General features: G+C 42.4%; 1 protein-coding gene across 2 annotated transcripts in view; it reads right to left on the minus strand.

Moving 5' to 3' along the window:
- galcb (galactosylceramidase b) overlaps positions 1–17565 on the minus strand; it is a 47392-nt gene that overhangs the window by 12486 nt on the left and 17341 nt on the right. For both annotated transcript variants that reach the window (XM_086274722.1, XM_086274723.1), the window contains exons 8-14: positions 1879–2034; positions 1548–1672; positions 1036–1163; positions 848–937; positions 673–762; positions 440–584; positions 153–333 (exon numbers count right to left, since the gene is read on the minus strand). In XM_086274722.1, coding sequence (XP_086130848.1) covers positions 153–333; positions 440–584; positions 673–762; positions 848–937; positions 1036–1163; positions 1548–1672; positions 1879–2034 — 915 coding nt within the window. The remainder of the gene's footprint in view (positions 1–152; positions 334–439; positions 585–672; positions 763–847; positions 938–1035; positions 1164–1547; positions 1673–1878; positions 2035–17565) is intronic.

The raw sequence follows: 17565 nt of genomic DNA on the forward strand, positions 1-17565 counted from the left end.
CAGGGTGGAGAAAAAAATATATATATTTTGTGTGTCTGTGTGTGTCTGCCTACCTCCTCAGCCACAGACACCCCATGAATTACTTTAGTTGGGTTAGTGATAGTAGTGACTAACCCAACTAAGGTAATCATAGTAGTCACAGGACTACTCACCAGTAATAGTCTCCGATGACACTAATGGTCTGATCAGCATCCGTTGCCCATGTGATGGGCCTTTCTGTTAGAACCTGTCTTAAGGTGAAAACGTGAGGTCCAGGATCAGTCAGGTTAATGTAGTACTCAAACACTCCTGTCTGATCAGCAAAGTATGGAGCTTCTGAAAAAGGTGGGCTTCCTATACATACACAGAAGCAGATTTAAAATAAAGGTCACATTTTATGTCATTTTAATGGACGTTAAAAATTCGGTGAGTTTTGGGTTCATGCACATGGTTAACTTACGAACATCAAAGTCATCCTTGTACACTTTAGGAAAGCGAGCTGAGGGAGGTGGGTCGGGATAGCTGCCTTTGCTTCCTGTGCTAACAGTGGTCAGTGTGTAAACCTCGTCTTCAGCCAGATTCAGGGTAAACGAGCCATCTACAAGCTAATGTCATATAAAGACAGTGTTACAGTTGACAAACTGGTGCCCACATATCACTGAGATGCATCTTTCTTCAGAGTGTAAACAGCACCTTCAGGGGTTTTAGTTTCTCAAAAAAGGAGGGCTTGTTCGTCTTAAAGTCAAACTGTGACCGCCACACTTGGAGCTCTTTAATGGATGCCTAAGAAGAAATAAATAATCTTGAACATGAGAGATGTACAAGTCAGAAACTCTAAGCAAGATTCAAGAAGATAACATGAACTTACAATAGACCCCTTTAGCCAGAAAGTTGCATTTTGGGATGTTACATTAAAGGGAGGTAGTGGAGGTCTTATGCACACTGAATGATTGTGAGTCTATAAAGGAAACAAAAAGCTTTGTTAAAAGGAGCATTCATGTGTGTGTGTGTGTGTGTGTGTGTGTGTGTGTGTGTGTGTGTGTGTAACTAACTTACCATTGTTTCTATGACAACAGTGAGATTTCCCTTCCCATCAGTCAAGGCAATATAGCTTCCACCTTGTGCCAGATGTCCAACAGTCTGCAGGTAGGTCCATCCTGGCTGGGTGAACTGTGTGGTGTGGGCTGCAAGGAAAACATTTGAAAACAAAGGGTTACAAAACAATCACTAGCCAGACCTAACAACTACCAAACTAATTCACTTCTAAAAAAAAATCAGATTGCTTTCATGCCAAAACTTTCGCCAACCCATCAAATCTGTCTCACAAGTGAGATGTCTTCTATGCAGTCTACCCCATCAGTATGCAACATACAGTCAACACTAAAAATGCAGTGACATAATGAATTATATTTACTCAGAACCTTAAGGGTTGGTGTCATGATTTCTGGATTTAAAAGTACACTGCTGACCTTTATGACCACTGACCACTCTCTAATAACTTTGCTATTATGAGAAATGTTATGTTGATCTGAAACACATTTTCAAACTATCTGTCTCTGTATGCAGACCCGTGATCCAAATTGGAGACTCGACCACATAGTTGCCACTCCAGGGCTCCTCAGCTGTCATGAGCCCATCCCTGCCGAATGGGAGATCCTCATAATAACTGGCCACCAGATTCCAGGAGATGGTGCTGGAGGAAGGATCACAGTCATATTAACCACATTGTTCAACATTAAGGCTTAACAGTCTGTCCAAAGCATGTATTCACCAAGTTTACACTTTATTCTAACTAAAAATAAACTTACCATCAAATTGATTAAAATTCAATAAATTTAAAAACATTCTGTGTAATGTTTAATATTTTTACTGGCATGTACTGCTTGTTTTTTAACTTACGCTGTCATTTGTCCATTGACATAGTTCTGGTTGAGGATACGAGCCCAACAACCTCCTCCCACCTCATTGTTAAAGGTGCTGTAGTCCTCTGACGACCACAGCTTCTTCTGTGTCTTCAGGGCCTCTGTTATTGTGGTGGTACCCGGGTAGTGAGCCCTGATCACCACATACAAAAGTCAAGTCAAGTCAAAATTAATTTCTATAGCACATTTGAAAGACTAGTGTACTGCAATGCGGGCAGAACAAGGAACAAGTAGTACAGTTACAATTAAAATTACATTGCATGGTGTAGTGCAGGACACTTGCCATCCCCAAGTTGAACAGGTGTGTTTTAAGCATGATTTGAACGACTGAGTTGATTCCAATTTACGGATATCAACTGGGAGATTATTCCAGAGTCTAGGGGCGGTAATGTCAAAGGCATGGTCACCTCTGTTTGTTTTTTTTTCCTTTCTTTATTCAAATCAGGCAACAAAGTATATATCTCATTTACATTGACATCGGGTTTTTTTTCCCCTTCTCCCTTCCCCTCCCCTCTTTTTCCCCCTTCCCTCCCTTCCTCTCCCCATCCTTTTTACATAAAATATAATTACCATTATATAAACAATCATATCTATGTCTATACATACACATTTATTATCCTAAATAAGTATATTCAAAGGAGGGAGAGAGGGAAAAAACAAAAACAAACCAACAAACCAAAACAAACGAACCCCCCCCCCCCCCCAAAAACAAACAAACAAACAAACAAAAAACAACAACAAAAAAACAACAACACCTGCGTAGACCCATATATATATAATCTTGGGGCAGATATGGGAGGAGGCCATACCTCCCAGTTTTACTTATTAAAGTAATCTATAAAGGGTTGCCAAATTAGGTAAAACTGTTTAACATTATCTCTTAATGAAAATTAAATTTTCTCCAACTGTAAATGATACACTGTGTCTCTTAATAAAGCAGAATGAGTTGGGGGGGCTTTATTTTTCCAATTTAGAAGTATAAGGCGTCTTGCAAGCAATGTTATAAAACTCAGAGCACGAATTTGTTTATTATTTAAGTTTTTAACTGTAGCTACAGCAAATAGTGCCATTACTGGGTCTGGGGGGAGCTGTTTTTTAAAAATATCAGACAAAGTTTTAAATATTTTAGACCAGTAGGTAGCGATATTAGGACATGTCCAAAACATATGTGACAATGAGGCAGAATTCTGGCCACATCGATCACATCTTGAGTCAGCCCCTGGAAACATCCTTGAAACCTTCAATTTAGACAGATGGAGCCTATGCAAGACCTTAAATTGTAGTAGTCTGTGCCTGCAGCAGACAGAAGTGGAGTGAACCAGTTCTTGTGCCTTAGTCCATTGATCTTTAGTGATGTTAGTAGCCAGTTCTTCACTCCAAGCATATCTCAAGTGGTCCAATGTAGTTGTACTGTCTATTGGCAAAAGTTGGTTGTAGATCCTAGAAATAGCTCCTTTCTTTAGCGGGTTCATTAAGAATAGATCATCTGAAACTAGCTTTTGTGGTTCATTGGGAAAGGATGGAAACGTTTCTTTAAAAAAATGACGTATTTGTAAATACTTGAAAAAATCTCTGTTTTCTATGGAAAATCTTTGCTGAAGTTGTTGAAACGAAGGAAAAAGATTATCAATAAACAGATCCTTGATTGTGTGTATCCCTTTGGAACTCCATAGCTGGAATGTTGATCCTGAGAGCAATGTGTATGCTTGATTATGAATTAATGGTGTAAAGATTGAACATTGACGCCAATGAAAATGCTTTCTAATTTGAGACCAAATTTTTAGTGAGTCAGACACTACCGGATTTTTACATTTATGCTTACCCAGATCTGAGTTTGAATGAACCAAAGATTTAAGAGTATTGGAGAAAAAAGTCATACTTTCCATCCGTTCCCAATCAGGTCTATGTTCCCCGCCCCAGAATGACATACAACGTATATTACAGGCCCAATAATAAAACTGAAAACAAGGCAACCCCATTCCTCCTGTAATCTTGGATCTTTGGAGAAATATCTTTTTTATTCTGGGTGTCTTTTTGTTCCAGATAAACTGAGAGATAAACTGGTCTATTTTCTTAAAAAAAAATTTGTGATCAATATTGGGATACATTGAAACAAAAATAACAATTTGGGTAAAGTGCTCATCCTAATGATATTTACTCGGCCAGCAAGCGAGATGGGCAGTTTAGACAGTCTTTCCAAGTTCTGTTCAGTTTGATGGTATAAATTAACAAAATTATGTTTAAAAAGGCCAGAGAATTCACGGGTTACAGTTATTCCAAGATATTTGAAGGTATTTGAGATTGTAAAAGGAAACGAGACCAATGTAGCGCTATCTAATTTTTCTAAAGAACTAATCGGAAACAATATGCTTTTTGTTAAGTTGATTTTGTATCCAGAAATTTTCCCAAATTCAGTTAAAACTGTCATAATTTTTGGCAATGATTTAGTAGGGTCAGTGATATATAGCAAAAAAATCATCTGCATAGAGAGACCTTATGTTCTACACCAAATCTCCTTATTCCTTTATAATCTTTTGTAGAGCGTAATTGAATGGCAAGAGGTTCTATGACAAGTGCAAATAGCAATGGGGACAAAGGGCACCCTTGTCTTGTAGAGCGGTGGAGGAGGAAAGGACTAGAAGATATATTACTTGTATTAACCGAGGCCTTAGGTTTTGTGTAAAGCAGCTTAACAAAGGAGATATAATTAGGGCCTATGCCATACTTTGATAGGGTCGAGAAGAGGAAATCCCACTCAAGTAAGAAAGGCTGAAAGACGACCACCACTGAACAAGACACACAAGCTGAAACGTCAAGACTGGGCCAAGAAATATCTCAAGACTGGTTTTTCTAAGGTTTTATAGACTGATGAAATGAGAGTGAGTCTTGATGGGCCAGATGGATGGGCCCGTGGCTGGATTGGTAAAGGGCAGAGAGCTCCAGTCCGACTCAGACGCCAGCAAGGTGGAGGTGGAGTACTGGTTTGGGCTGGTATCATCATAGATGAGCTTGTGGGGCCTTTTCGGGTTGAGGATGGAGTCAAGCTCAACTCCCAGTCCTACTGCCAGTCTCTGGAAGACACCTTCTTCAAGCAGTGGTACAGGAAGAAGTCTGCATCCTTCAAGAAAAACATGATTTTCATGCAGGACAATGCTCCATCACACGCGTCCAAGTACTCCACAGCATGGCTGGCAAGAAAGGGTATAAAAGAAGAAAAACTAATGACATGGCCTCCTTGTTCACCTGATCTGAACCCCATTGAGAACCTGTGGTCCATCATCAAATGTGAGATTTACAAGGAGGGAAAACAGTACACCTCTCTGAACAGTGTCTGGGAGGCTGTGGTTGCTGCTGCACGCAATGTTGATGGTGAACAGATCAAAACACTGACAGAATCCATGGATGGCAGGCTTTTGAGTGTCCTTGCAAAGAAAGGTGGCTATATTGGTCGCTGATTTGTTTTTGTTTTGTTTTTGAATGTCAGAAATGTATATTTGGGAATGTGGAGATGTTATATTGGTTTCACTGGTAAAAATAAATAATTGAAATGGGTATATATTTGTTTTTTGTTAAGTTGCCTAATAATTATGCACAGTAATAGTCACCTGCACACACAGATATCCCCCTAAAATAGCTAAAACTAAAAACAAACTAAAAACTACTTCCAAAAACATTCAGCTTTGATATTAATGAGTTTTTTGGGTTCATTGAGAACATGGTTGTTGTTCAATAATAAAATTATTCCTCAAAAATACAACTTGCCTAATAATTCTGCACTCCCTGTATATAATATTGAATAGCCTTCTAATATTAAAAGATAACTGTCTATTTTTTACAAATCCCGTTTGGTCCTCCGACACAACTGTTGGGAGAACTATCTCTAATCGCATAGCCAGAATTTTTGCCAATATTTTATTATCTACGTTCAATAGACTTATTGGTCTGTACGAACCAGGTTCCAAAGGATCCTTACCAGGCTTGTGGATTAGAGAGATAGTGCTATCATACATGGTTGAAGGTAAGCATCCTTTAGTTAGAGCTTCGTTATATACCTCCAAAAGAACGGGTGAAATTTGTTCACTAAAGGTCTTATAGAATTCAGCACTATACCCATCTGGACCGGGACTTTTCGAGCACTGCATACTTTGAATAGCCTGATTTATCTCCCTTAATGTTATTGGTTGTTCTAACAATAGTTTGTGTTCTATATTGATAGATGAAACTTGAATAGAATCGAAAAAACTTTCGATTATGTTTGGATCTTTTTTTAAGTCTGAAGAGTAAAGTGCTTTATAATATTCTCGGAATACATCATTAATTCTCTTTGGGTCAGTTGTTAATTGCCCTGCACTAGTTCTTATTTCTGTAATCAGTCTTGAAGCTGCAACTTCTTTAATTTGCCTTGCTAGTAAACTACCTGTTTTTTCCCCGTGTTCATAGTATTTATGTCGAGGTTGTGTAAGTAATCTTATCGTGTCATTTGTATAAAGCAATTTAAGTTCTGTCTGCAATGGGACCTTTTTATAAAGTTTCGATGAAGGAGAGATAGCATATTCCTTGTCTATTTCTAAAAGTTCCATTGTTATGTTTAACTCTCTTTCTTTTCGTTGCTTATTCCTATAGCTACTCAATGAGATAATTTGGCCTCTCAAGTAGGCTTTTAATGTGTCCCATAGTATGGATCTCGTAACTTCAAGTGTGCCATTTATTGAAATAAATAGCTTGATTTGATCCTTTATTTCATTTACTAAGATATTATCTAACAGCAAACCATTATTAAATCTCCATTTTGGTGCAGTAGGTCTATCTCCTATTGCTAGTTGTAGCAATACTGGACTATGGTCAGATAAAACTATTGCCTTATAGTCACAACTTTGGATCTGTGTAAGAAATCTATAATCTATTAAGAAAAAGTCTATTCTAGAATAAGTATGATGAACAGAAGAGAAAAATGAAAATTGCTTAGAGTTAGGGGAAATAGCTCTAAATGGATCTATCAGTTTATATGTCTTCATAAATTCTTGAATAGTTTTCACAAATTTTGATTTAAATACTGATCTTTGTGATGATCTATCAAGACTAGAATAGAATCCAAAACGAAATTAAAATCGCCACCAATTATCAGTTTATGGGTGTCCATATTAGGTAAAGAGGATATAAATGATTTAATAAAACCTGCATCCTCAACATTAGGGGCATAAATATTTGCTAGTGTAACCTGATTGTTATAAAGTTTTCCTGTAACTATGATGTAACGTCCACGAGGGTCCAATAATACTTTTGACGCTATGAAGGGAATCCCTTTTTTGATAATAATGGCTGCACCTCTATTCTTAGCTGTAAAGTTAGAATGAAACACCTGCCCAATCCATCTGCTACATAGCTTCTGATGATCCTGATTTCTCAAATGGGTTTCCTGCAAATATCCTATACAGTATTTGTCCCCAGTTTTTTAAGGTGTGCTAGAATATTGCCCCGCTTAACAGCACTATTGAGTCCTTTACAATTCCATGACACAAAATTTACTAGGTTTTTATAATTATCAATAACCATTATTTAACTTATAAATAAAGATTTGCAACCCAATTAAACCCTTTCCCCCCTCCTTTTTTAATAAAATGGCCTCCAAACAAAATACAAACAAAAGTGCAGGTGAGAACCCAAACAAAAAACCCCACAAAAACAGTCCCTACTTCCTCTCTGCTCCTCCCTGACCAAAGCACTCCAACAGAGCTTGGACAGAGAGGGGACTCCATACAACAAAAGTATTTAAGTCTCAACTCAGAGAGAGATATGAGCATCTGACTTACCACTAAGCTCCTAAAGAATTATATTATTCATATCCAGTTTAATTTTGATAAAGCACACTCACAGTAATAATAATATCAATAATAATAATAAAATTAATAAATAAAGGGGGGAAAAAAAGTAGTTCAGGCTCTGCCATTACCCTTAATTCCTATTATGATGGTTTACATACAAGAAGAGATTACATTGGTAAGAGAATAAACATCATCTTATAACTTAAATTACCTTAATATTAATCAATTTAAATATTAACTATGAATTTTCTTGCGAACACATTCTAATTCATTCTCCTTCTATAAACTTATTCATTCTCTCAAAACAGAACAAAGAAAGGAAGAAGATGTAAAAATATCCTCAACAGCATAATAATATATTTCACCTGAATAAGAGTTTATCAACTCAGTCAGTGAGTGTGACCATCCAGTAATGTCTTTCTCGATCAGCTGGCCAGCGCCTCCCATTCAGTTTCATCTTCCGATGTGATCAGCTTGTTGGACAAGATAAATTTCTCAGCTGCTTGTGCGTCGGTAAACGTGTATCTGGAGCCGTTTGCCGTAATCACCAATTTGGCTGGATAATACAGGCTGTATTGGATGCCAGCGCTGCGGAGTTTCTGCTTCAGTTGATTGAAGGTTGCTCGCATCCGCCCAACCTCAGGACTTATATCGGGGAAAATATAAACTGGAGACCCGTTGAAGCGTAAGTTTCCTTTATTACGAAACAGTCTCAGGATCTTCTCCTTGTCTGTGAAGTAGTGCAATCGGATAATAATGGGCCTCGGTCGCTCCCCGCTGCGTGGTTTGGGGCTTCTGTGAGCTCGATCAATAACAATAGGGGAGTCAAAGTTGTCTGCTCCGAGGACCTCCGCCAGAAACTTTGCGGCAAAATCGGTGATGTTATTCGCTTCTGCGCCTTCTGCAACACCAACTACTCTGATATTCTGTCTGCGACTTCTATCTTCTAAGTTAGTGCATTTCTCTTGTAGCTTCTGATGGTCTGCCTTTAGAGACATATAGGACTTTTCCAGTGTTGTCAGCCTGTCAGTCATGTCACTCAGGGACTTCTCCATCTCTTTCTGTGTGCTCGCTGCCTCTGCTTGCATAGTGAACAGCTGTTCAACTTTTCCCATGAGTTCGTCTCGGGTGGTTTTAATATCTGCTTTAGCTTCTTCTTGCAACACAGATATATCACTGCTGATTCCTTTATGTATACTAGCCAACTGGATTTTAATGCTGTCCAAACTGTCTTCATACGGTTTCAGTCCTGCACGTATTTCTGGTCGCAGCGTACCCACAGATATAGGCGCTTCCTCCCCCGTCTCCACGTTAGCATTAGCTTTAGCTTTAGTTGCTTCGCCATATTCCCCGCTCGAGATGGTCGAATCGATGTCTATGGTCTTTTGTGTGTATTTTCTGGTCTTCTTAGTATCCATTTTAGCGTGGCTTCTGCTAACCAAGAATTAAGTATGCATATGCAATATTTAAAAATAATAAGCGGAGCTGAACGCACCCACTACTTCACTCCATGCGGCCGGAAGCGGAAGTCCCTCTGGTTTTTAAACAAGACCTCGGCTGCATTACGAGCAGTTGGCTGGAGGATCTTAGTGCTCTCTTTGGGTTGTACAGATCAAGGAGATCACTTAGGTAGCTAGGGGCCAGGTTATTTAGAATTTTGAAAGTGAGCAGAAGGATTTTGAAATCAATGCGATATTTGACGGGAAGCCAGTGTAAGTTAGCGAGGGTAGGGGTGATGTGCTCATGCCTTCTAGTGCCAGTTAAGAGGCATGCTTCCACATTTTGGACTAATTACAGGCGCTGAAGGAGGGAGAGTTGGAGGCCCAGGTAAAGAGAGTTGCAATAGTCCCATCTGGACATACAAAAGGTCAAACTTGGTGATCACAGTTCAGATTTCTGTATTCAAGCTGTTCCCATACAGCAAAAAAACAAAAAACAAAAGTAGCTACAAAAGGAGTTAAAGCTGAGTATCAAACAGTCACAGATTGTAAAGCCTGTATTTTATAGCTTGTGAAGCAAACAGTTATGTCTATTTGTCAGGGTTATATAGCGGATTGTCATTTATGCTTAGAAATATCTACTCATTTATGCTTAGAGTTTTATAATCAATGTCGTGTTGGTAGAGGTTTGATCCTTAGTAGTCTGTGGAGACACTTACACAACGCACAGGCAAGGTACTCTTTGTGTGTATGTAGACGTCATATGTTAATGAACCTATGTATATTCATGTAACCACAATAAAAGAAGTGCTATGGCTGAGAGTCTGACAGAGGTCAAGTGGGTGGAACGACACTTGGCTCCAGGCAGGCCTCCCTCATGCATGAGTAACACAGAGAACTTTGCCTACTTGTGTCTTGCTTTTGCTGTGTAGTAAGTTGTCCTTAACGTTCCAGCGAATAGGTTTATGCTACAAACCTATCACTATTACTTCTGTTCCTTGAAGGAGAGGAACGAGGTACAACACATAAGTATGGGATATCATGCCCTCACGTGTCCTGTCTGAGGAAACCTTTATTCATGCCTTTAAGTCAGATGACCCGTGATGACATGCGTATAGCGCCGCCTGCACATATAACCGCTGTCATCACAGACATCCCTCAGTTCGATAGCCGCTCTTCACCGAGCCAAACTGCTCAGTGGGGCCACCTTGTGTTGTACCGAGTGAATCAACTGAAAGGGAACACACAGTTATGTCTATAACTTCTGTTCCCTGAAGGAGAGGAGCGAGGTACAACACATAAGTATGGAAGATATATACACACCCTGCAGAGCAGCCACTGAACTGGAATTGGACCACCACCACCTTAGTGTGCAGTAGACCCAGCAGAAAGGACAGTGCGAGCCACCAAAGGGGCTTTAATGTCGAACCAATAAAACCACACAAAAGTGTGTGGTGATGCCCAACTAGCTGCTGCACAAATATCAGCTATAGGCACCCCAAAAGAGCCCATGAAGTTGCCATCCCCCTGGTGGAACCTCTGGCTGGACTAGCGAAACAGATGAACAGCTGGTTACATAAACGCATATTCTGAGTATGCTCAATGTAGGTACGTAGCGCACGCACAGGACAATGAGAATGTAGCCCTCTCTGCTCCTCAGATACAAAAGGAGGGGAGCAAAAGCTCAGCAAATCAAACTCCATTGAGCTATAAGATGCTGGCATGATCTTGGGAAAAAAGGCAGCATCTGAACGCAATACACAGACATGTGTTTGGTGAAGCCAAAGTGAGAAGTAATGCATCTTATATGAGAGAAATTTCATATCCAAAGTCTCAATGTGTTCAAAGTGTTGGCCACAAAGGGCCTCCAGCACCAAAGATAAGACCCAAGCAGGGACACTGGGCAGAAGCATGGGTCTCAGCCGGTGAACCCCTTTCAGAAAACGTAAGGCAAGGGGAGATGCATCTGATGTCATCCCGTCAAAGCCAATATGACAAGCAGATATAGCTGCTAAATAAACCTTAATTGTTGAAAATGAAAGGCCCTTATCTAGCAGCTCCTGCAGGAATGTCAAAACAACCACAATAGAGCACTGAAATGGGAGAGTATGGCAATCCTGGCACCATTGCTCAAAGCTCACCATTTGTAAGCATACAAGCCTCTAGTGGATGAGGCCCTAATGCTCTGAATTGTCGCTATCACACTTATTGGCAGACCCTTAGCAATCAAGTTTGACCTCTCAGCAGGTAAGCATAAAGCCGCCACAGATCCGAGCGTGGATGAACCACTTCTCCTCGCACCTTGAGAGAGGAGGTCCCCGCGGAGAGGAAGCTGCCAAGGACTCGCTGCTAGCAGGCTGATTATTTCTGCATACCACAACCTTGTGGGCCACCAAAGGGCCACTAGAATCAGAGAGAGCGACTGCTGATGCACTCTCTCCAGAACTGGAGATGTCATTTTCACTGGGAGAAATGCACAAGGGAGCACGTCTGGCCATTGGTGTGCTAACGTGTCCATGCCCAACGGTGCATCGTGGTTGATTATGGAGAAAAACATGTGGAAGTGAGTATTTACCCTGGAGGCAAAAAGATCTACTTGTGCCTTGCCTAACAGATCCTAAATCTGAGCCACTATCAAAGGGTGCAACCTCCATTCCCTCACCAGAGGACCCCCCGCTAGAGAGAAGGTCTGGCCCCAAGTTCAGGTAACCCAGAACATGGATGGCTCTTAGAGACAGAAAATGAACACTGCACCATAACAGCAGAGCGAGGCAGCTTCAACAGTTGAGAGGAGCGTATTCCTCCATGCCTGTTTATGTAAGAGACTACTGTTGAATTGTCCGTCCTGACTAGGACATGTTGGCCCTCCAGGACTGGACGGAAATGTTTGAGAGCTAAGAACACTGCTAACAGCTCTAAGTGGTTGATGTGCAGCTCGCACCGGGCTGGGGACCAGATCCCTCTCACTGATGCACCGCACAGCGCTCCCTACCCCCTTAGGGAAGCATCTGTGGACACCACCTAGCAAAACAACACCCTCCCAGTCCAAGAGCCCTGATGCAACAGCCTGGGCTTCCTCCAGGGACGGAGAGCTAGCATGCCTCCTCCCGAGGTGACACGATGCCCACAGGCAATGAGAGAGAATCCAGCTGAACCTGAATGAGGAAGCGATGCTCTGACAAACGTGAGCGGCTGGAAAGCAAGCATATTTCTAAACCGAGGAAATAAATCTGCTGACTCGGGATTAGCGAGCTCTAAAAGTTCACAGAGAAACCCAGTGTGTGAATGTGTCACAAAACCAGTGACAACTGAGTCTCCACCTGCTCTCTGGAGCAAGCTACGAGAGTTCAGTCGTCTAGGTAGGCTAAGATGCGGATGCCTCTCTCTCGGAGGGGTGCTAGCGCCACCTCGGCACATTTTGCAAAGGTGCAAGGAGCAAGCAAGAACCCAAAAGGCAGCACCAAGTATTTGTAGGCTACGCCCTCGAATGCAAACCTCAGAAACTGCCTGTAGTTCGGGTGTATAGTCATATGAAAATAAGCATCTGTTAGATCGATTGTTGCAAACCAATCTCCCGGACCAACTGCATTCAAGAGCTGTCTGAGTGTTAGCATCTTGACCTTGTACATTCGTAGATACATGTTCAAGACTCACAGGTTGTGGATGGGATGAAGCCCTCCCCCCTTTTTTTTTGAACAAACTAACGGCTGTACTTGTATTGCTCTTTTCTGCAATAGCACCTTTATTTTCTTCCTGCTGCTTTGATGCTGACTGTCTTGTTTACGACTCTGCGGAAATGAGGCAGCTCGTCTAGAGTCACCATGGGCCTCTTGGCTGCATTTATGATCAGCGCTCTCCTTGTTCGGCCTGTGAGTTTAGGTGGACGGCCTTGTCTTGGTAGGTTTACAGTTGTGCCATACTCCTTCCATTTCTGAATGATCGCTTGAACGGTGCTCCGTGGGATGTTCAAGGCTTGGGAAATCTTTTTGTAGCCTAAGCCTGCTTTAAATTTCTCAAGAACTTTATCCCTGACCTGTCTGGTGTGTTCTTTGGACTTCATGGTGTTGTTGCGCCCAATATTCTCTTAGACAACCTCTAAGGCCATCACAGAGCAGCTGTATTTGTACTGACATTAGATTACACACAGGTGCACTCTATTTAGTCATTAGCACTCATCAGGCAATGTCTATGTGCAACTGACTGCACTCAGACCAAAGGGGGCTGAATAAATTACGCACATCCCACTTTGCAGTTATTTATTTGTAAAAAATGTTTGGAATCATGTATGATTTTCGTTCCACTTCTCAAGTGTACACCACTTTGTATTGGTCTTTCATATGGAATTCCAATAAAATTGATTCATGTTTGTGGCTGTAATGTGACAAAATGTGGAAAAGTTCAAGGGGGCCAAATACTTTTGCAAGCCACTGTAGGAGGGCTGAGGCTTCCTCCTGGGCGTCGGGTCCCGCCGGGGGTCCAAGGGTTGTCCTTTGCTCCAGGCTGACTGGTGCGGAGCTCAGGGTGGAGGATGTGCTCCCGCTGGCGGCACACCCACTGCAGCAGTGGGCGCCGGTCTTTTGCCAGTTGGCAGAGGAGTGGCGGGCCTGTGCGAGGTAGCTGTGGGTTTGGGTTTCGCCTGACGTTTGGGGATGATGTCGCGCAAAGCTTCTGTCTGCTTCTTCCTCAGATTGAATCTAGTGAATGTCCGAATAACTTAGCCGCAGACACTGGTTAGTCCAGATATACAGCCCTGTCCCTATCCGGGACGCCAGAGAAGGTCAGTCACAGGTGCCTCTGCGCTACTACTGTCGAAGCCATCCCTCTGCCCAGGGAGAGCACTGCACAGCGGGACGCATGGATGATGTAATCCGTGGCAACTCTGACCTCGTTAAGAAGAGGTGCCAGCGGGCTTGTCATCAGGAACCAGCGATGGAGACTAACACCAACAGCGGCAGTTAAGTTAAGTTCAAGTCAGCAGACAACGGACCTAACTAGCAGCAGATAGCTAGCCCAACTCAGCAGAGGTGTTCTCAGCGAGGGGAAGAGCGTAAGAACTGAGAGACGTCTGTGATGATAGGGGTTATATGTGCAGGTGGGGCTGTGTGCATGTCAACACAGGTCATCTGCCTTGAAGGAGTGAATAAAGGTTTCTTCGGCAGGATGTGCGAGGGCTATCCCATACTTATGTGTACTGAGTGAATAGACTGAAAGGGAACTGATTTATTTACCAGAGGGGAAAACAAGAGAAACAGAAAAGAATTATAATATTATTGAAATTGGATGATACGGTTACAAAAAATCATATATTTTTTAAAATTCCATTTAATCCTTGACTCCTTTCTCAGTTTTTGTTTTGGAAAGAAGAAATAGTTTTTCTTTGTCGCTATCACATTTTTAAACTGCATTTGGTTACAATTTGAAAAATAAAGCTTGGAACAATCAAGTTATTGTTTGGTGTGTCACTGGATTACTTTAATGTTGAAACAATATTTTAAACCCGAGGATTCTAAGATAAGCTCTGAATCCTCTGCACTGCTGTCCCATTGATGCTGTGTAATTCTGTGCTTGTTGCACAGCATTACATAGCATTACATAGCTTCTATGATTTAAGCATGCAGCATTCCTAAGAAAGGTAAAATTGTTTCTTAGACATCTGGCTGCAGAGCTCCACTAACTGTGAGTTTAGAGAGCCTGAAATATTACCTAGATGAACCTGAACAGACAATCTGTGGAGTGGACAGAAGAGAAGGATGTGACAGGGTTTCTTTAATAGTCTAAGGAGCTTGGAAAGAAAAGGGTTTGGACATCTTTAGTAAGTAGCTCATTGGTCTGAACATGCTGTGTAAATCTTATATTATATTACATTACACAGCAAGCTCGTAGCACACCTAGCTTGCAGCAGCTAAGTTGTTTATGCTTTGTGGTTATCTCTGTGCAGGTAACCACTGGATTAACTTTAGTTATATCTGTTTTAGATCCATCAGTCTGGTCTCTGGGCCTGGACTTGCAGACCACAGGGAAACATCACACATCTATTAGCTGTCTGACAAATATTTGCACAATTTCCTTGAAATTCTTTAAATTTTTGTTTAATAAGTTTATATATTTGTTTATTTTAAATCTTAAAAGTGTTCAGAAAGGTGCGAGCAAGAACAATATTAAAAAGCTGTTTCTGCTCTGTACTTCCCTGGTTATTAGTAAAATTACTGATCACTGTTTTGATGAACAGTGAACACATGCTCTGATCAAATATTGATTAACTTTTTACAATTGTGGAAGAAGTACCTATCCTAAATCCAGGATGCCATCCAGGCCAAGGTAATCCCATCCAGAGTAAGCATCTAGTTAGATACCATTTTTCTGATACTAGAAGCAAAAACAAATTAGAGGTCATCAAGGTCAGTATGAGACATCTTTATGAGCTTCTTAAGACATTACTACAGTCTAACTAATTGGTGTGTGTGATCTGGCTCCATGGATAGATAAAGCTGGGTGTCATCTGCATGGCAGTGAAAATGTATGCTGTCTTTTTTTTTGTTTTGCCTGTCCCGTTTGGTTCTTTTGCCATCAGAATTATTGTCTAAAGGCCAAGAAAGATGCCCAACGGATTTACTTTACCAAATTGAACATCCCAGCCTTTGCCGTAATGGTTTATTTGATTCACCTTTTATTGTTTATTTTATTTATTTTTTTATTTACACTTGCTAGATACGGGACAGACTTGAATGAGGAAAAGAAAAGGGAGAAAGGAAGAGGGGGGGGGGGAAAAAACAGCGGAGAAGACAGACGGGGATAAAGGGCAAAAAAAACAAAAAACTAAATAAGCAGACAAAAAAAAATACATACAATACAATAACCTAGATCACCTGAGAAAGAAAAAAGAAAAACAGCAGAAGAAAAGGAGAGCAATACAATAAGCAACATCACGATGATATATGGGAATATGACAGTAAATACTAAATATTAAACATTATTGTGCAGCACGTAATATCAACAGCGCACAGTGTGCTTTGAGGTAGGAGCCAAAAAGGGTGTAGCTTGTGTGTGTGATCACCCGTGTGTACACCTGTGAGCATGGACGCGCTTGTTTTTAAAAGGTTCCTTCATGTAATGATCTGCTAGAGGAGGTGTGTGTGTGTGTGTGTGTGTGTGTGTGTGGGGGGGGGGGGGGGGGCACAGCCCCGTCCACCAGGGCATGAAGCAGGTATGGAGGAGATCAAAACTCCAGACATCCAGAGGCCCTCAGAACACAAGAGACCAAGGAAGACCAACACAGGGGCAGCTGCGCCACTATCCCAGAAAGAGCTGAGGAGAGCCCCAGATGAGGGGTCACTCAGCAGCCGCGGAGCAGAAGCCAGGAGGGGGGGGGTTGCAGTGACGTGCCCGTGAGCTCCGCCGGCAGCCAGCTGTGCCAGAGTGACCGAGCCCCAGGCCGAGAGGCCGAGGGCACCCAACCCCCGAAGTGGCCAAAGCGAGCCCCAGGCTCCAGGCCCCGACAAGCAGCCACCAAGGAGTGAGCCGGTGTGTACCCGGGCGCCCATCCCCGGACACAAAGAACCACCAAAGCACCGATGTCTGAGGGCGTCTGCCACTGGCAGGGGAAGTGGTGGGGGGAGATAGGCCTCCATACCTTAGAGGGCCTGAGATGTCCCCAGAGAGGTGGCGTCTGATACCCAACCTGACATATAGACACAGACATACAGGCACACACAGATACAAACATCCATTCCCACCCTTATGCTCTCATATGCAATTACTCAACACTCACCCAACGTGGAGACAGACATAGAGAGACACTGTACACACAATCACACTCCCCAAGCGTACTCTAAGAACCGGGTCTAGGTACCTTTGCCCCTGGAGGGGGAAACTGCACCCAGACCCAGGTGGTGTTACCCTTTTCCCTGAAGTGGGGAAAAGCAGACCGCCCCGACTCCGCAGCAGCAGGGAGGCCCCACACTCCAGACCCCAGTCGGACGGCCAACTCCTCCTCCTGGCCCCCCGCTCCAGCAGGTCGCAGAGAACGGGGGTGAGAGAAGACTCCAAACCTCCCTCCACCCGCTCATATGTAGTGCTGATGCATGTGTGTTCTAAGGTGCATTTAAAACCCAGGAGGGCATGGAGCTACCTGCCAGAGAGCAGCAGGTAAGCGCATAGCCCCTCCTGATAGCCCTCAGTGTCTACGTGTATTTAAAATTGAGAGGTGGGCAATGACGCCAGGGGTGAGGTGTACACCCTGATGGTCTTTTGGAGTCCGTGTAGCGTGCCCACCCCCAAGATCCTATATGTATGTGTTATGAGAGTGTGAATAATGTGAATGTCTAAGTTGTGAGATAAAATTGAGGCACAAGAAGCCAGAAGGGGACAGAGGGGGGATGCTTCCCCTGCACCCTGGTGACACAC

This window comes from Aulonocara sp. 'chitande type north' Nkhata Bay, linkage group LG19 (assembly GCF_057382095.1).
Source record: "Aulonocara sp. 'chitande type north' Nkhata Bay isolate Kocher_YH1m ecotype deep benthic linkage group LG19, A_spYH_male_GT1.1, whole genome shotgun sequence".
NCBI lineage: Eukaryota > Metazoa > Chordata > Actinopteri > Cichliformes > Cichlidae > Aulonocara > Aulonocara sp. 'chitande type north' Nkhata Bay.